Here is a 22635-nt window from a genome sequence, read left to right on the forward strand (position 1 = left end):
TCTATTATATAGAGTCATTACACACAGAGTGATCTATTATAGAGTCATTACACACAGAGGGATCTATTATATAGAGTCATTACACGCAGAGGGATCTATTATATAGAGTCATTACACGCAGAGTGATCTATTATATAGAGTCATTACACACAGAGTTATCTATTATATAGAGTCATTACACACAGAGTGATCTATTATATAGAGTCATTACACACAGAGGGATCTATTATATAGAGCCATTACACACAGAGGGATCAATTATATAGAGTCATTACACACAGAGGAATCTATTATATAGTCATTATACGCAGAGGGATCTATTATATAGAGTCATTACACACAGAGCGATCTATTATATAGAGTCATTACACACAGAGGGATCTATTATAGAGTCATTACACACAGAGGGATCTATTATATAGAGTCATTACACACAGAGGGATCTATTATATAGAGTCATTACACACAGAGGGATCTATTGTATAGAGTCATTACACGCAGAGGGATCTATTATATAGAGTCATTACACGCAGAGGGATCTATTATATAGAGTCATTACACGCAGAGGGATCTATTATATAGAGTCATTACACACAGAGGGATCTATTATATAGAGTCATTACACACAGAGGGATGTATTATATAGAGTCATTACACACAGAGGGATCTATTATATAGAGTCATTACACACAGAGGGATCTATTATAGTTATTACACACAGAGGGAACTATTATATACAGTCATTACACGCAGAGCGATCTATTATATAGTCATTACACGCAGAAGGATCTATTATATAGAGTCATTACACACAGAGAGATCTATTATATAGAGTCATTACACACAGAGAGCGATCTATTATATAGAGTCATTACACACAGAGAGCGATCTATTATATAGAGTCATTACACGCAGAGGGGTCTATTATATAGAGTCATTACACGCAGAGGGGTCTATTATATAGAGTTATTACACGCAGAGTGATCTATTATATAGAGTCATTACACGCAGAGGGGTCTATTATATAGAGTCATTACACGCAGAGTGATCTATTATATAGAGTCATTACACGCAGAGGGATCTATTATATAGAGTCATTACACGCAGAGGGATCTATTATATAGAGTCATTACACGCAGAGGGATCTATTATATAGTCATTACACACAGAGGGATCTATTATAGAGTCATTACACACAGAGGGATCTATTATATAGAGTCATTACACACAGAGGGATCTATTATAGTTATTACACACAGAGGGATCTATTATATACAGTCATTACACGCAGATCGATCTATTATATAGAGTCATTACACGCAGAGGGATCTATTATATAGAGTCATTACACGCAGAGGGATCTATTATATAGAGTCATTACACGCAGAGGGATCTATTATATAGAGTCATTACACGCAGAGGGATCTATTATATAGAGTCATTACACGCAGAGGGATCTATTATATAGTCATTACACACAGCGGGATCTATTATATAGAGTCATTACACACAGAGGGATCTATTATAGAGTCATTACACGCAGAGCGATCTATTATATAGAGTCATTACACGCAGAGCGATCTATTATATAGAGTCATTACACGCAGAGGGATCTATTATATAGAGTCATTACACACAGAGGGATCTATTATATAGAGTCATTACACGCAGAGTGATCTATTATATAGTCATTACACACAGAGTGATCTATTATATAGAGTCATTACACGCAGAGGGATCTATTACATAGAGTCATTACATGCAGAGGGATCTATTATATAGAGTCATTACACGCAGAGGGGTCTATTATATAGAGTCATTACACGCAGAGGGGTCTATTATATAGAGTCATTACACGCAGAGTGATCTATTATATAGAGTCATTACACGCAGAGGGGTCTATTATATAGAGTCATTACACGCAGAGTGATCTATTATATAGAGTCATTACACGCAGAGGGATCTATTATATAGAGTCATTACACGCAGAGGGATCTATTATATAGAGTCATTACACGCAGAGGGATCTATCATATAGTCATTACACACAGAGCGATCTATTATAGAGTCATTACACACAGAGGGATCTATTATATAGAGTCATTACACACAGAGGGATCTATTATAGTTATTACACACAGAGGGATCTATTATATACAGTCATTACACGCAGATCGATCTATTATATAGAGTCATTACACGCAGAGGGATCTATTATATAGAGTCATTACACGCAGAGGGATCTATTATATAGTCATTACACACAGCGGGATCTATTATATAGAGTCATTACACACAGAGGGATCTATTATAGAGTCATTACACGCAGAGCGATCTATTATATAGAGTCATTACACGCAGAGCGATCTATTATATAGAGTCATTACACGCAGAGGGATCTATTATATAGAGTCATTACACACAGAGGGATCTATTATATAGATTCATTATACGCAGAGTGATCTATTATATAGTCATTACACACAGAGTGATCTATTATATAGAGTCATTACACACAGAGGGATCTATTATATAGAGTCATTACACGCAGAGGGATCTATTATATAGAGTCATTACACGCAGAGTGATCTATTATATAGAGTCATTACACGCAGAGTGATCTATTATACAGAGTCATTACACGCAGAGTGATCTATTATACAGAGTCATTACACACAGAGGGATCTATTATATAGAGTCATTACACACAGAGGGATCTATTATATAGAGTCATTACACACAGAGGAATCTATTATATAGTCATTATACGCAGAGGGATCTATTATATAGAGTCATTACACGCAGAGCGATCTATTATATAGAGTCATTACACACAGAGGGATCTATTATATAGAGTCATTACACACAGAGGGATCTATTATATAGAGTCATTACACACAGAGGGATCTATTATATAGAGTCATTACACACAGAGGGATCTATTATATAGAGTCATTACACACAGAGGGATCTATTATATAGAGTCATTACACACAGAGGGATCTATTGTATAGAGTCATTACACGCAGAGGGATCTATTATATACAGTCATTACACGCAGAGCGATCTATTATATAGAGTCATTACACACAGAGGGATCTATTATATAGAGTCATTACACACAGAGGGATCTATTTTATAGAGTCATTACACGCAGAGCGATCTATTATATAGAGTCATTACACGCAGAGGGATCTATTATATAGAGTCATTACACGCAGAGGGATCTATTATATAGAGTCATTACACGCAGAGGGGTCTATTATATAGAGTCATTACACGCAGAGTGATCTATTATATAGAGTCATTACACGCAGAGGGGACTATTATATAGAGTCATTACACGCAGAGTGATGTATTATATAGAGTCATTACACGCAGAGGGATCTATTATATAGAGTCATTACACGCAGAGTGATCTATTATATAGAGTCATTACACACAGAGGGATCTATTATATAGAGTCATTACACACAGAGGGATCTATTATATAGAGTCATTACACGCAGAGGGATCTATTATATAGAGTCATTACACGCAGAGGGATCTATTATATAGAGTCATTACACGCGGAGGGATCTATTATACAGAGTCTTTACACGCAGAGTGATCTATTATATAGAGTTATTACACACAGTGATCTATTATATAGAGTCATTACACACAGAAGGATCTATTATATAGAGTCATTACACACAGAGTGATCTATTATATAGAGTCATTACACACAGAGGGATCTATTATATAGAGTCATTACACACAGAGGGATCTATTATATAGAGTCATTACACACAGAGGGATCTATTATAGTTATTACACACAGAGGGATCTATTATATACAGTCATTACACGCAGATCGATCTATTATATAGAGTCATTACACACAGAGGGATCTATTATAGAGTCATTACACGCAGAGCGATCTATTATATAGAGTCATTACACGCAGAGCAATCTATTATATAGAGTCATTACACGCAGAGCGATCTATTATATAGAGTCATTACACGCAGAGGGATCTATTATATAGAGTCATTACACACAGAGGGATCTATTATATAGAGTCATTACACGCAGAGTGATCTATTATATAGAGTCATTAAACGCAGAGTGATCTATTATATAGAGTCATTACACGCAGAGTGATCTATTATATAGAGTCATTACACACAGAGGGATCTATTATATAGAGTCATTACACACAGAGGGATCTATTATATAGAGTCATTACACGCAGAGTGATCTATTATATAGAGTCATTACACACAGTGATCTATTATATAGAGTCATTACACACAGAGGGATCTATTATATAGAGTCATTACACACAGAGTGATCTATTTTATAGAGTCATTACACACCGAGGGATCTATTATATAGAGTTATTACACGCAGAGGGATGTATTATATAGAGTCATTACACACAGAGCGATCTATTATATAGAGTCATTACACACAGAGGGATCTATTATATAGTCATTACACACAGAGGGATCTATTATATAGAGTCATTACGCACAGAGGGATCTATTATATAGAGTCTTTACACACAGAGGGATCTATTATATAGTCATTACACACAGAGTGATCTATTATATAGAGTCATTACACACAGAGGGATCTATTATATAGAGTCATTACACACAGAGGGATCTATTATATAGAGTCATTACACACAGAGCGATCTATTATATAGAGTCATTACACACAGAGGGATCTATTATATAGAGTCATTACACACAGAGGGATCTATTATATAGAGTCATTACACACAGAGGGATCTATTATATAGAGTCATTACACACAGAGGGATCTATTACATAGAGTCATTACACACAGAGGGATCTATTACATAGAGTCATTACACGCAGAGGGATCTATTATATAGAGTCATTACACGCAGAGGGGTCTATTATATAGAGTCATTACACGCAGAGTGATCTATTATATAGAGTCATTACACGCAGAGGGGTCTATTATATAGAGTCATTACACGCAGAGTTATCTATTATATAGAGTCATTACACGCAGAGGGATCTATTATATAGAGTCATTACACGCAGAGGGATCTATTATATAGTCATTACACGCAGAAGGATCTATTATATAGAGTCATTACACACAGAGGGATCTATTATATAGAGTCATTACACACAGAGGGATCTATTATATAGAGTCATTACACACAGAGGGATCTATTATATACAGTCATTACACGCAGATCGATCTATTATATAGAGTCATTAGACGCAGAGGGATCTATTATATAGAGTCATTACACGCAGAGGGATCTATTATATAGAGTCATTACACACAGAGGGATCTATTATATAGAGTCATTACACACAGAGGGATCTATTATATAGTCATTACACACAGAGGGATCTATTATATAGAGTCATTACACGCAGAGGGATCTATTATATAGAGTCATTACACACAGAGGGATCTATTATATAGAGTCATTACACACAGAGGGATCTATTATATAGAGTCATTACACGCAGAAGGATCTATAATATAGAGTCATTACACACACAGAGATCTATTATATAGAGTCATTACACACAGAGAGCGATCTATTATATAGAGTCATTACACGCAGAGGGATCTATTATATAGTCATTACACGCAGAGGGATCTATTATATAGAGTCATTACACACAGAGGGATCTATTATATAGAGTCATTACACACAGAGGGATCTATTATAGAGTCATTACACGCAGAGCGATCTATTATATAGAGACATTACACGCAGAGCGATCTATTGTATAGAGTCATTACACGCAGAGGGATCTATTATATAGAGTCATTACACACAGAGGGATCTATTATATAGAGTCATTACACGCAGAGGGATCTATTATATAGAGTCATTACACACAGAGTGATCTATTATATAGAGTCATTACACACAGAGTTATCTATTATATAGAGTCATTACACACAGAGTGATCTATTATATAGAGTCATTACACACAGAGGGATCTATTATATAGAGTCATTACACACAGAGGGATCTATTATATAGAGTCATTACACACAGAGGAATCTATTATATAGTCATTATACGCAGAGAGATCTATTATATAGAGTCATTACACACAGAGCGATCTATTATATAGAGTCATTACACACAGAGGGATCTATTATATAGAGTCATTACACACAGAGGGATCTATTATAAAGAGTCATTACACACAGAGGGATCTATTATATAGAGTCATTACACGCAGAGGGATCTATTGTATAGAGTCATTACACGCAGAGGGATCTATTATATAGAGTCATTACACGCAGAGGGATCTATTATATAGAGTCATTACACGCAGACGGATCTATTATATAGAGTCATTACACACAGAGGGATCTATTATATAGAGTCATTACACACAGAGGGATCTATTATATAGAGTCATTACACACAGAGGGATCTATTATATAGAGTCATTACACACAGAGGGATCTATTATAGTTATTACACACAGAGGGATCTATTATATACAGTCATTACACGCAGAGCGATCTATTATATAGAGTCATTACACGCAGAAGGATCTATTATATAGAGTCATTACACACAGAGAGATCTATTATATAGAGTCATTACACACAGAGAGCGATCTATTATATAGAGTCATTACACACAGAGAGCGATCTATTATATAGAGTCATTACACGCAGAGGGATCTATTACATAGAGTCATTACACGCAGAGGGATCTATTATATAGAGTCATTACACGCAGAGGGGTCTATTATATAGAGTCATTACACGCAGAGTGATCTATTATATAGAGTCATTACACACAGAGGGATCTATTATATAGAGTCATTACACGCAGAGGGATCTATTATATAGAGTCATTACACGCAGAGGGGTCTATTATATAGAGTCATTACACGCAGAGTGATCTATTATATAAAGTCATTACACGCAGAGGGGTCTATTATATAGAGTCATTACACGCAGAGTGATCTATTATATAGAGTCATTACACGCAAAGGGATCTATTATATAGAGTCATTACACGCAGAGTGATCTATTATATAGAGTCATTACACGCAGAGGGATCTATTATATAGAGTTATTACACACAGAGGGATCTATTATATAGAGTCATTACACACAGAGGGATCTATTATATAGAGTAATTACACACAGAGGGATCTATTATATAGAGTCATTACACGCAGAGGGATCTATTATATAGAGTCATTACACGCAGAGGGATCTATTATATAGAGTCATTACACGCAGAGGGATCTATTATATAGAGTCATTACACACAGAGGGATCTATTATAGAGTCATTACACGCAGAGCGATCTATTATATAGAGTCATTACACGCAGAGCGATCTATTGTATAGAGTCATTACACACAGAGGGATCTATTATACAGAGTCATTACACGCAGAGGGATCTATTATATAGAGTCATTACACGCAGAGGGATCTATTATATAGAGTCATTACACACAGAGTGATCTATTATAGAGTCATTACACACAGAGGGATCTATTATATAGAGTCATTACACGCAGAGGGATCTATTATATAGAGTCATTACACGCAGAGTGATCTATTATATAGAGTCATTACACACAGAGTTATCTATTATATAGAGTCATTACACACAGAGTGATCTATTATATAGAGTCATTACACACAGAGGGATCTATTATATAGAGCCATTACACACAGAGGGATCAATTATATAGAGTCATTACACACAGAGGAATCTATTATATAGTCATTATACGCAGAGGGATCTATTATATAGAGTCATTACACACAGAGCGATCTATTATATAGAGTCATTACACACAGAGGGATCTATTATAGAGTCATTACACACAGAGGGATCTATTATATAGAGTCATTACACACAGAGGGATCTATTATATAGAGTCATTACACACAGAGGGATCTATTGTATAGAGTCATTACACGCAGAGGGATCTATTATATAGAGTCATTACACGCAGAGGGATCTATTATATAGAGTCATTACACGCAGAGGGATCTATTATATAGAGTCATTACACACAGAGGGATCTATTATATAGAGTCATTACACACAGAGGGATCTATTATATAGAGTCATTACACACAGAGGGATCTATTATATAGAGTCATTACACACAGAGGGATCTATTATAGTTATTACACACAGAGGGATCTATTATATACAGTCATTACACGCAGAGCGATCTATTATATAGTCATTACACGCAGAAGGATCTATTATATAGAGTCATTACACACAGAGAGATCTATTATATAGAGTCATTACACACAGAGAGCGATCTATTATATAGAGTCATTACACACAGAGAGCGATCTATTATATAGAGTCATTACACGCAGAGGGGTCTATTATATAGAGTCATTACACGCAGAGGGGTCTATTATATAGAGTTATTACACGCAGAGTGATCTATTATATAGAGTCATTACACGCAGAGGGGTCTATTATATAGAGTCATTACACGCAGAGTGATCTATTATATAGAGTCATTACACGCAGAGGGATCTATTATATAGAGTCATTACACGCAGAGGGATCTATTATATAGAGTCATTACACGCAGAGGGATCTATTATATAGTCATTACACACAGAGGGATCTATTATAGAGTCATTACACACAGAGGGATCTATTATAGTTATTACACACAGAGGGATCTATTATAGTTATTACACACAGAGGGATCTATTATATACAGTCATTACACGCAGATCGATCTATTATATAGAGTCATTACACGCAGAGGGATCTATTATATAGAGTCATTACACGCAGAGGGATCTATTATATAGAGTCATTACACGCAGAGGGATCTATTATATAGAGTCATTACACGCAGAGGGATCTATTATATAGAGTCATCACACGCAGAGGGATCTATTATATAGTCATTACACACAGCGGGATCTATTATATAGAGTCATTACACACAGAGGGATCTATTATAGAGTCATTACACGCAGAGCGATCTATTATATAGAGTCATTACACGCAGAGCGATCTATTATATAGAGCCATTACACGCAGAGGGATCTATTATATAGAGTCATTACACACAGAGGGATCTATTATATAGAGTCATTACACGCAGAGTGATCTATTATATAGTCATTACACACAGAGTGATCTATTATATAGAGTCATTACACGCAGAGGGATCTATTACATAGAGTCATTACATGCAGAGGGATCTATTATATAGAGTCATTACACGCAGAGGGGTCTATTATATAGAGTCATTACACGCAGAGGGGTCTATTATATAGAGTCATTACACGCAGAGTGATCTATTATATAGAGTCATTACACGCAGAGGGGTCTATTATATAGAGTCATTACACGCAGAGTGATCTATTATATAGAGTCATTACACGCAGAGGGATCTATTATATAGAGTCATTACACGCAGAGGGATCTATTATATAGAGTCATTACACGCAGAGGGATCTATCATATAGTCATTACACACAGAGCGATCTATTATAGAGTCATTACACACAGAGGGATCTATTATATAGAGTCATTACACACAGAGGGCTCTATTATAGTTATTACACACAGAGGGATCTATTATATACAGTCATTACACGCAGATCGATCTATTATATAGAGTCATTACACGCAGAGGGATCTATTATATAGAGTCATTACACGCAGAGGGATCTATTATATAGAGTCATTACACACAGAGGGATCTATTATATAGAGTCATTACACGCAGAGGGATCTATTATATAGAGTCATTACACGCAGAGGGATCTATTATATAGTCATTACACACAGCGGGATCTATTATATAGAGTAATTACACACAGAGGGATCTATTATAGAGTCATTACACGCAGAGCGATCTATTATATAGAGTCATTACACGCAGAGCGATCTATTATATAGAGTCATTACACGCAGAGGGATCTATTATATAGAGTCATTACACACAGAGGGATCTATTATATAGAGTCATTATACGCAGAGTGATCTATTATATAGTCATTACACACAGAGTGATCTATTATATAGAGTCATTACACACAGAGGGATCTATTATATAGAGTCATTACACGCAGAGGGATCTATTATATAGAGTCATTACACGCAGAGTGATCTATTATATAGAGTCATTACACGCAGAGTGATCTATTATACAGAGTCATTACACACAGAGTGATCTATTATACAGAGTCATTACACACAGAGGGATCTATTATATAGAGTCATTACACACAGAGGGATCTTTTATATAGAGTCATTACACACAGAGGAATCTATTATATAGTCATTATACGCAGAGGGATCTATTATATAGAGTCATTACACGCAGAGCGATCTATTATATAGAGTCATTACACACAGAGGGATCTATTATATAGAGTCATTACACACAGAGGGATCTATTATATAGAGTCATTACACACAGAGGGATCTATTATATACAGTCATTACACACAGAGGGATCTATTATATACAGTCATTACACACAGAGGGATCTATTGTATAGAGTCATTACACGCAGAGGGATCTATTATATACAGTCATTACACGCAGAGCGATCTATTATATAGAGTCATTACACACAGAGGGATCTATTATATAGAGTCATTACACACAGAGGGATCTATTTTATAGAGTCATTACACGCAGAGCGATCTATTATATAGAGTCATTACACGCAGAGGGATCTATTATATAGAGTCATTACACGCAGAGGGATCTATTATATAGATTCATTACACGCAGAGGGGTCTATTATATAGAGTCATTACACGCAGAGTGATCTATTATATAGAGTCATTACACGCAGAGGGGACTATTATATAGAGTCATTACACGCAGAGTGATCTATTATATAGAGTCATTACACGCAGAGGGATCTATTATATAGAGTCATTACACGCAGAGTGATCTATTATATAGAGTCATTACACACAGAGGGATCTATTATATAGAGTCATTACACACAGAGGGATCTATTATATAGAGTCATTACACGCAGAGGGATCTATTATATAGAGTCATTACACGCAGAGGGATCTATTATATAGAGTCATTACACGCAGAGGGATCTATTATATAGAGTCATTACACACAGAGGGATCTATTATATAGAGTCATTACACACAGAGGGGTCTATTATATAGAGTCATTACACGCAGAGTGATCTATTATATAGAGTCATTACACGCAGAGGGGTCTATTATATAGAGTCATTACACGCAGAGGGATCTATTATATAGAGTCATTACACACAGAGGGATCTATTATATAGAGTCATTACACACAGAGGGATCTATTATATACAGTCATTACACACAGAGGGATCTATTATATACAGTCATTACACACAGAGGGATCTATTGTATAGAGTCATTACACGCAGAGGGATCTATTATATACAGTCATTACACGCAGAGCGATCTATTATATAGAGTCATTACACACAGAGGGATCTATTATATAGAGTCATTACACACAGAGGGATCTATTTTATAGAGTCATTACACGCAGAGCGATCTATTATATAGAGTCATTACACGCAGAGGGATCTATTATATAGAGTCATTACACGCAGAGGGATCTATTATATAGATTCATTACACGCAGAGGGGTCTATTATATAGAGTCATTACACGCAGAGTGATCTATTATATAGAGTCATTACACGCAGAGGGGACTATTATATAGAGTCATTACACGCAGAGTGATCTATTATATAGAGTCATTACACGCAGAGGGATCTATTATATAGAGTCATTACACGCAGAGTGATCTATTATATAGAGTCATTACACACAGAGGGATCTATTATATAGAGTCATTACACACAGAGGGATCTATTATATAGAGTCATTACACGCAGAGGGATCTATTATATAGAGTCATTACACGCAGAGGGATCTATTATATAGAGTCATTACACGCAGAGGGATCTATTATATAGAGTCATTACACACAGAGGGATCTATTATATAGAGTCATTACACACAGAGGGGTCTATTATATAGAGTCATTACACGCAGAGTGATCTATTATATAGAGTCATTACACGCAGAGGGGTCTATTATATAGAGTCATTACACGCAGAGTGATCTATTATATAGAGTCATTACACGCAGAGGGGTCTATTATATAGAGTCATTACACGCAGAGGGATCTATTATATAGAGTCATTACACGCAGAGTGATCTATTATATAGAGTCATTACACGCAGAGGGGTCTATTATATAGAGTCATTACACGCAGAGTGATCTATTATATAGAGTCATTACACGCAGAGGGGTCTATTATATAGAGTCATTACACACAGAGGGATCTATTATATAGAGTCATTACACACAGAGGGATCTATTATAGTTATTACACACAGAGGGATCTATTATATACAGTCATTACACGCAGATCGATCTATTATATAGAGTCATTACACGCAGAGGGATCTATTATATAGTCATTACACACAGAGGGATCTATTATATAGAGTCATTACACGCAGAGGGATCTATTATATAGAGCCATTACACGCAGAAGGATCTATTATATAGTCATTACACACAGAGGGATCTATTATATAGAGTCATTACACACAGAGGGATCTATTATAGAGTCATTACACGCAGAGCGATCTATTATATAGAGTCATTACACGCAGAGGGATCTATTATATAGAGTCATTACACGCAGAGGGATGTATTATATAGAGTCATTACACGCAGAGGGATCTATTATATAGAGTCATTACACGCAGAGTGATCTATCATATAGTCATTACACACAGAGTGATCTATTATATAGTCATTACACACAGAGGGATCTATTATATAGAGTCATTACACGCAGAGGGATCTATTATATAGAGTCATTACACGCAGAGTGATCTATTATATAGAGTCATTACACACAGAGTGATCTATTATATAGAGTCATTACACACAGAGGGATCTATTATATAGAGTCATTACACAGAGTGATCTATTATATAGAGTCATTACACACAGCGGGGTCTATTATATAGAGTCATTACACACAGAGGAATCTATTATATAGTCATTATACGCAGAGGGATCTATTATATAGAGTCATTACACACAGAGCGATCTATTATATAGAGTCATTACACAGAGGGATCTATTATATAGAGTCATTACACACAGAGGGATCTATTATATAGAGTCATTACACACAGAGGGATCTATTATATAGAGTCATTACACACAGAGGGATCTATTGTATAGAGTAATTACACACAGAGGGATCTATTGTATAGAGTCATTACACGCAGAGGGATGTATTATATACAGTCATTACACGCAGAGCGATCTATTATATAGAGTCATTACACACAGAGGGATCTATTATATAGAGTCATTACACACAGAGGGATCTATTATATAGAGTCATTACACACAGAGGGATCTATTATATAGAGTCATTACACGCAGAGGGATCTATTATATAGAGTCATTACACGCAGAGGGATCTATTATATAGAGTCATTACACGCAGAGGGATCTATTATATAGAGTCATTACACGCAGAGGGGTATATTATATAGAGTCATTACACGCAGAGTGGTCTATTATATAGAGTCATTACACGCAGAGGGGTCTATTATATAGAGTCATTACACGCAGAGTGATCTATTATATAGAGTCATTACACGCAGAGGGTTCTATTATATAGAGTCATTACACGCAGAGGGATCTATTATATAGAGTCATTACACGCAGAGGGATCTATTATATAGAGTCATTACACGCAGAGGGATCTATTATATAGAGTCATTACACGCAGAGGGATCTATTATATAGAGTCATTACACGCAGAGGGATCTATTATATAGAGTCATTACACGCAGAGGGATCTATTATATAGAGTCATTACACGCAGAGGGATCTATTATATAGTCATTACACACAGAGTGATCTATTATATAGAGTCATTACACACAGAGTGATCTATTATATAGAGTCATTACACACAGAGGGATCTATTATATAGAGTCATTGCACACAGAGGGATCTATTATATAGAGTCATTACACACAGAGGAATCTATTATATAGTCATTATACGCAGAGGGATCTATTATATAGAGTCATTACACACAGAGGGATCTATTATATAGAGTCATTACACACAGAGGGATCTATTATATAGAGTCATTACACACAGAGGGATCTATTATATAGAGTCATTACACACAGAGGGATCTATTATATACAGTCATTACACGCAGATCGATCTATTAAATAGAGTCATTACGCACAGAGGGATCTATTATATAGTCATTACGCACAGAGGGATCTATTATATAGAGTCATTACGCACAGAGGGATCTATTATATAGAGTCATTACACACAGAGGGATCTATTATATAGAGTCATTACACACAGAGTGATCTATTATATAGTCATTACACACAGAGGGATCTATTATATAGAGTCATTACACACAGAGCGATCTATTATATAGAGTCATTACACACAGAGGGATCTATTATATAGAGTCATTACACGCAGAGGGATCTATTACATAGACTCATTACACGCAGAGGGATCTATTATATAGAGTCATTACACGCAGAGGGGTCTATTATATAGAGTCATTACACGCAGAGAGGTCTATTATATAGAGTCATTACACGCAGAGGGGTCTATTATATAGTCATTACACGCAGAGTGATCTATTATATAGAGTCATTACACGCAGAGTGATCTATTATATAGAGTCATTACACGCAGAGGGATCTATTACATAGAGTCATTACACGCAGAGGGGTCTATTATATAGAGTCATTACACGCAGAGGGGTCTATTATATAGAGTCATTACACGCAGAGGGGTCTATTATATAGAGTCATTACACGCAGAGGGGTCTATTATATAGAGTCATTACACGCAGAGTGATCTATTATATAGAGTCATTACACGCAGAGGGGTCTATTATATAGAGTCATTACACGCAGAGTGATCTATTATATAGAGTCATTACACGCAGAGTGATCTATTATATAGAGTCATTACACGCAGAGGGATCTATTATATAGAGCCATTACACGCAGAGGGATCTATTATATAGAGTCATTACACGCAGAGGGATCTATTATATAGAGTCATTACACACAGAGGGATCTATTATATAGAGTCATTACACACAGAGGGATCTATTATATAGAGTCATTACACACAGAGGGATCTATTATAGTTATTACACACAGAGGGATCTATTATATAGTCATTACACGCAGATCGATCTATTATATAGAGTCATTACACGCAGAGGGATCTATTATATAGAGTCATTACACGCAGAGGGATCTATTATATAGAGTCATTACACACAGAGGGATCTATTATATAGAGTCATTACACGCAGAGGGATCTATTATATAGAGTCATTACACGCAGAGGGATCTATTATATAGTCATTACACACAGAGGGATCTATTATATAGAGTCATTACACACAGAGGGATCTATTATATAGAGTCATTACACGTAGAGTGATCTATTATATAGTTATTACACACAGAGTGATCTATTATATAGTCATTACACACAGAGGGATCTATTATATAGAGTCATTACACGCAGAGGGATCTATTATATAGAGTCATTACACGCAGAGGGGTCTACTATATAGAGTCATTACACGCAGAGTGATCTATTATATAGAGTCATTACACGCAGAGTGATCTATTATATAGAGTCATTACACGCAGAGGGATCTATTATATAGAGTCATTACACGCAGAGGGATCTATTATATAGAGTCATTACACGCAGAGGGATCTATTATATAGAGTCATTACATGCAGAGGGATCTATTATATACAGTCATTACACGCAGAGCGATCTATTATATAGAGTCATTACACGTAGAGCGATCTATTATATAGAGTCATTACACACAGAGGGATCTATTATATAGAGTCATTACACGCAGAGTGATCTATTATATAGAGTCATTACACGCAGAGTGATCTATTATATAGAGTCATTACACGCAGAGGGATCTATTATATAGAGTCATTACACACAGAGGGATCTATTATATAGAGTCATTACACACAGAGGGTTCTATTATATAGAGTCATTACACACAGAGGGATCTATTATAGAGTCATTACACACAGAGGGATCTATTATATAGAGTCATTACACGCAGAGGGATCTATTATATAGAGTCATTACACACAGAGGGATCTATTATATAGAGTCATTACACACAGAGGGATCTATTATATAGAGTCATTACACACAGAGGGATCTATTATAGAGTCATTACACACAGCGATCTATTATATAGAGTCATTACACACAGAGGGATCTATTATATAGAGTCATTACACACAGAGGGATCTATTATATAGAGTCATTACACACAGAGGGATCTATTATATAGAGTCATTACACACAGAGGGATCTATTATATAGAGTCATTACACACAGAGGGATCTATTATATAGAGTCATTACACACAGAGGGATCTATTATATACAGTCATTACACGCAGAGCGATCTATTATATAGAGTCATTACACGCAGAGGGATCTATTATACAGTCATTACACACAGAGGGATCTATTATAGAGTCATTACACACAGAGGGATCTATTATATAGAGTCATTACACACAGAGGGATCTATTATATAGAGTCATTACACACAGAGGGATCTATTATATACAGTCATTACACGCAGAGCGATCTATTATATAGAGTCATTACACGCAGAGGGATCTATTATATAGTCATTACACACAGAGGGATCTATTATAGAGTCATTACACACAGAGGGATCTATTATATAGAGTCATTACACACAGAGGGGTCTATTATATAGAGTCATTACACGCAGAGTGATCTATTATATAGAGTCATTACACGCAGAGTGATCTATTATATAGAGTCATTACACGCAGAGGGATCTATTATATAGAGTCATTACACGCAGAGGGATCTATTATATAGAGTCATTACACACAGAGGGATCTATTATATAGAGTCATTACACACAGAGGGATCTATTATATAGAGTCATTACACACAGAGGGATCTATTATAGAGTCATTACACACAGCGATCTATTATATAGAGTCATTACACACAGAGGGATCTATTATATAGAGTCATTACACACAGAGGGATCTATTATATAGAGTCATTACACACAGAGGGATCTATTATATAGAGTCATTACACACAGAGGGATCTATTATATAGAGTCATTAGACACAGAGGGATCTATTATATAGAGTCATTACACACAGAGGGATCTATTATATAGAGTCATTACACGCAGAGGGATCTATTTCAAGTGGTTATTTCTGTTAATGTTGATGATTATGGCTTACAGCCAATGAAAACACAAAAGTCATTATCTCAGTAAATTAGAATACTTTATAACAGTTTGAAAAATGTTTTTAAAATCGGAAATGTCCTACTGAAATGTCCGTTCAGTAAATGCCTCAATACTTGGTCGGCTCCTTGTGCATCAGTGCGGCAATGTGGCATGGAGGCGATCAGCCTGGGGCATGGAGGGATCAGCCTGTGGCATGGAGGGATCAGCCTGTGGCATGGAGGGATCAGCCTGTGGCATGGAGGCGATCAGCCTGTGGCACGGAGGCGATCAGCCTTTGGCACGGAGGCGATCAGCCTGTGGCACGGAGGCGATCAGCCTGTGGCATGGAGGGATCAGCCTGTGGCATGGAGGGATCAGCCTGTGGCATGGAGGGATCAGCCTGTGGCATGGAGGCGATCAGCCTGTGGCATGGAGGCGATCAGCCTGTGGCATGGAGGCGATCAGCCTGTGGCATGGAGGCGATCAGCCTGTGGCACGGAGGCGATCAGCCTGTGGCATGGAGGCGATCAGCCTGTGGCATGGAGGGATCAGCCTGTGGCATGGAGGGGATCAGCCTGTGGCATGGAGGGGATCAGCCTGTGGCATGGAGGGGATCAGCCTGTGGCATGGAGGGGATCAGCCTGTGGCATGGAGGGGATCAGCCTGTGGCATGGAGGGATCAGCCTGTGGCATGGAGGGATCAGCCTGTGGCATGGAGGCGATCAGCCTGTGGCATGGAGGGATCAGCCTGTGGCCCTGCTGAGGTGTTATGGAAGCCCAGGTGGCTTTGATAGCAGCCTTCAGCTCGTCTGCATTGTTGGGTCTGGGGTCTCATCTTCCTCTTGACAATACCCCATAGATTCTCTATAATAGATTCTCTATGGGGTTAAGGTCAGGCGAGTTTTCTGCCAATCAAGCACAGTGATACTGTTGTGTGTAAACCAGGTATTGGTACTTTTGGCCGTGTGGACAGGGGCCAAGTCCTGCTGGAGAATGATATTTCCATCTCCATAAAGCTTGTCGGCAGAGGGAAGCATGAAGAGCTGTAAAATGTCCTGGTAGACGGCTGCACTGACTTTGGTCTTGATAAAACACAGTGGACCTACACCAGCAGATGACATGGCCCCCCAAACCATCACTGATTGTGGAGACTTCACACTAGACCTCCAGCAGCTTGGATTGTGGCCTCTCCACTCTTCCTCCAGACTCTGGGACCTTGTGAAGTGTGTCAATGACTGCCTTCTGGACATCTGTCACGTCAGCATTCTTCCCCATAATTGTGGAGCCTACTGAAACAGACTAAGGGACCTTTGTAAACGCTTATGTAAGCCTTTCCAGGTGTTTTTTGTATTGAAGAACTGAGATAAATTAACTTTTTGAAGATATTCTAATTTAGTGAGACGCACCTGTACATGTTATATTAAGCCACAAAGTGAAGGGAGGCCTAGGTTAGTACAAATCGGTGGTGGTCCAGTGGGAAAGTTAGAGCCGTCATTGACTGGTAATGTTCTCATTCTTTAATAGTACAATACATATTTGAACTTTTCAGAAAATTTTACTTAAAGATTGCACTTATTTTTATTCTCATAGCTCCGTTGAGTATTCTGCTTTTGTTGCTTTTGAAAACTGCCATACAGTTCCAGAGATATGGGCCTTTTATTTTTTATGGTCATTAGAAGAGGGCGTTGTTCATAGGATTCCTTGGGGGTGGGCCTGTAGCTTGCTCTGCATAAGTAACCATAAAAAGTTGCATGGTGGCTCAGTGGTTAGCACTGTAGCCTTGCAGCGCTGGGCTCCTGGGTCCAATCCCACCAAGGACGACAAGGAGTTTGTAAGTTCTCCTCGTGTTTGTGTGTGTTTCCTCTCACACTACAAAGACATACTGATAGGGAAATTAGATTGTGAGCCCCAATGGGGACAGTGAGGATAATGTCTGTAACGCGCTGTGGAATTAATGGCGCTATATAAGTAACAAATTAAATAAAAAAGTAAAAAACAGAAGAGAATAAAATAAGAGAAAAAAAGTGGCCACTTTTGGACTGATGACGGGTGCACTTTAAATCGAAATTCACAATTATAACAAAATCGTGACAAGCAGTAATGAGCTGAATTTACGTTTCTTCTACTTGAAGAATGGAGAGAGGTGGGTAACAGTGGACGCTGCCAGGTTAAAAACTTTACTGCAATTTTCATGCCGAGAGGCACGAAATCCAACTAATATTAATGACAGAGAAATAATACATGAGGCTGTCAGTCACCTGGAACACGAGCTGCCTGGGAAAAAGGAGGCACATTTCTTTTTTTTTTGTTACTTGGGAAGGGAGGATCAAAAACCTAGCTTCTAAGGCAGATTATTTCCCTGGACTTGTGAAAAGAAAGAAAAGAGGAATAATCGCATAGCACTCAATTATTTTTTTTTTCTCAAGCAGATTTGATATTTGTTGGAGGTGGCAAATTATCGAAATATTCACCGGTTATGAAAAACTAGTCCCCAAACTGGATATGAGGGGTGGACACAGACAGCAGAAGGCCCTTTGTGGTCCATAGTGTGTCTGGGACAGAAGGTGCTTGTGCTTTGAGGGGTGGACACAGACAGCAGAAGGCCCTTTGTGGTCCATAGTGTGTCTGGGACAGAAGGTGCTTGTGCTTTGAGGGGTGGACACAGACAGCAGAAGGCCCTTTGTGGTCCATAGTGTGTCTGGGACAGAAGGTGCTTGTGCTTTGAGGGGTGGACACAGACAGCAGAAGGCCCTTTGTGGTCCATAGTGTGTCTGGGACAGAAGGTGCTTGTGCTTTGAGGGGTGGACACAGACAGCAGAAGGCCCTTTGTGGTCCATAGTGTGTCTGGGACAGAAGGTGCTTGTGCTTTGAGGGGTGGACACAGACAGCAGAAGGCCCTTTGTGGTCCATAGTGTGTCTGGGACAGAAGGTGCTTGTGCTTTGAGGGGTGGACACAGACAGCAGAGGGCCCTTTGTGGTCCATAGTGTGTCTGGGACAGAAGGTGCTTGTGCTTTGAGGGGTGGACACAGACAGCAGAAGGCCCTTTGTGGTCCATAATGTGTCTGGGACAGAAGGTGCTCGTGCTTTGAGGGGTGGACACAGACAGCAGAAGGCCCTTTGTGGTCCATAGTGTGTCTGGGACAGAAGGTGCTCGTGCTTTGAGGGGTGGACACAGACAGCAGAAGGCCCTTTGTGGTCCATAGTGTGTCTGGGACAGAAGGTGCTTGTGCTTTGAGGGGTGGACACAGACAGCAGAAGGCCCTTTGTGGTCCATAGTGTGTCTGGGACAGAAGGTGCTTGTGCTTTGAGGGGTGGACACAGACAGCAGAAGGCCCTTTGTGGTCCACAGTGTGTCTGGGACAGAAGGTGCTTGTGCTTTGAGGGGTGGACACAGACAGCAGAAGGCCCTTTGTGGTCCACAGTGTGTCTGGGACAGAAGGTGCTTGTGCTTTGAGGGGTGGACACAGACAGCAGAAGGCCCTTTGTGGTCCACAGTATGTCTGGGACAGAAGGTGCTTGTGCTTTGAGGGGTGGACACAGACAGCAGAAGGCCCTTTGTGGTCCATAGTGTGTCTGGGACAGAAGGTGCTTGTGCTTTGAGGGGTGGACACAGACAGCAGAAGGCCCTTTGTGGTCCATAGTGTCTCTGGGACAGAAGGTGCTTGCTGCTTTGAGGGGTGGACACAGACAGCAGAAGGCCCTTTGTGGTTCATAGTGTGTCTGGGACAGAAGGTGCTCGTGCTTTGAGGGGTGGACACAGACAGCAGAAGGCCCTTTGTGGTCCATAGTGTGTCTGGGACAGAAGGTGCTTGTGCTTTGAGGGGTGGACACAGACAGCAGAAGGGCCTTTGTGGTCCATAGTGTGTCTGGGACAGAAGGTGCTTGTGCTTTGAGGGGTGGACACAGACAGCAGAAGGCCCTTTGTGGTCCATAGTGTGTCTGGGACAGAAGGTGCTTGTGCTTTGAGGGGTGGACACAGACAGCAGAAGGCCCTTTGTGGTCCATAGTGTGTCTGGGACAGAAGGTGCTTGTGCTTTGAGGGGTGGACACAGACAGCAGAGGGCCCTTTGGGGTCCATAGTGTGTCTGGGACAGAAGGTGCTTGCTGCTTTGAGGGGTGGACACAGACAGCAGAGGGCCCTTTGTGGTCCATAGTGTGTCTGGGACAGAAGGTGCTTGCTGCTTTGAGGGGTGGACACAGACAGCAGAGGGCCCTTTGTGGTCCATAGTGTGTCTGGGACAGAAGGTGCTTGCTGCTTGGTAGATGCTAGTGGCCTCCTTACCTCTGATACACAGGTAGCACCACTGGTGAGATCCCACCCCTGCTGGATATTACAGAGCCTGGACCCAGGAAAAGAAGAGGATGGCCGAACACTGGCGAAAGCTACGCAATTACCAAGCATGCAGAAGAGGCAAGAAGTCTATTACCTGAACATGGGTAATCCGTCGCTGCACGAGTTCTGTCAAATCTTTGGCCTCTCTTTCTCGCCAGTCACCTGCACCATCGGTCTGACTGAGGTAGTAGAGATCTGTCATAACTGACCTGTGAAGCAGATGATTACATGGTCACAATGCAGTCCCATACAATAAGAAGAACTTTATGGAAGTAAGGAGCATGTTCCAGGACCTGCAGGTTCTCTATCTTGCTTCTTTCAGGCAGAGCTTCGTTCACCCCTTAAAATTTTTTATCAAAAAAGGAGCAGAGTGTTCAAAAGTCTTTTGTACCAATTTTTACAAAACTCCTGACCTATTAAGTAGTTTATTACATGGCAGCATCGCAGTCAGTTGTATGGCTGCAATAGATATAAAATTGTTGGATCTCCTTGTGGACATCAAGCTGGCATATGGAGTTCTATTGGCAAATAATGAAAATCAGCAGGCTTCCTTTTTCTTCGTTGTGTAAAATAAGTAATTTTGCAAATTTTATGGCTATTCCCACAGTTCACTGGTCACTTTTGTTGCATTTAGTCCTGCTATTGAATAAGTGCCTTTTCCAGGACCTGCAGGTTCTCTATCCTGCTTCTCCTAGTCAGAGCTTCATTCACCCATTAAAATTAAAAAATTTTTTTTTCCTTAAAACTTGTATCAAAAGTGACCACATTGGGAATATGGAGTTATTTGTACAGAATTTTACAAAACTCCTGAACTATTGGCAACAACGCAGTCCGATACATCGTTACAATAAATACAACATTGTTGGTACTATTTACTGGTACAAGATGTTTAATTGGCAATGCTCCCTGGGAAAATGTGCAAATTAG

At 38.6% G+C, this 22635-nt stretch overlaps 1 protein-coding gene across 1 annotated transcript in view; it reads right to left on the minus strand.

Moving 5' to 3' along the window:
- FUT8 (fucosyltransferase 8) overlaps nt 1-22635 on the minus strand; it is a 393784-nt gene that overhangs the window by 156968 nt on the left and 214181 nt on the right. Inside the window, exon 6 of the mRNA XM_073637234.1 lies at nt 21803-21917. Coding sequence (XP_073493335.1) covers nt 21803-21917 — 115 coding nt within the window. The remainder of the gene's footprint in view (nt 1-21802; nt 21918-22635) is intronic.

The sequence above is a fragment of the Phyllobates terribilis genome, unplaced genomic scaffold (assembly GCF_046119375.1).
Source record: "Phyllobates terribilis strain yellow unplaced genomic scaffold, ASM4611937v1 Scaffold_6__1_contigs__length_29720123, whole genome shotgun sequence".
Taxonomy (NCBI): domain Eukaryota; kingdom Metazoa; phylum Chordata; class Amphibia; order Anura; family Dendrobatidae; genus Phyllobates; species Phyllobates terribilis.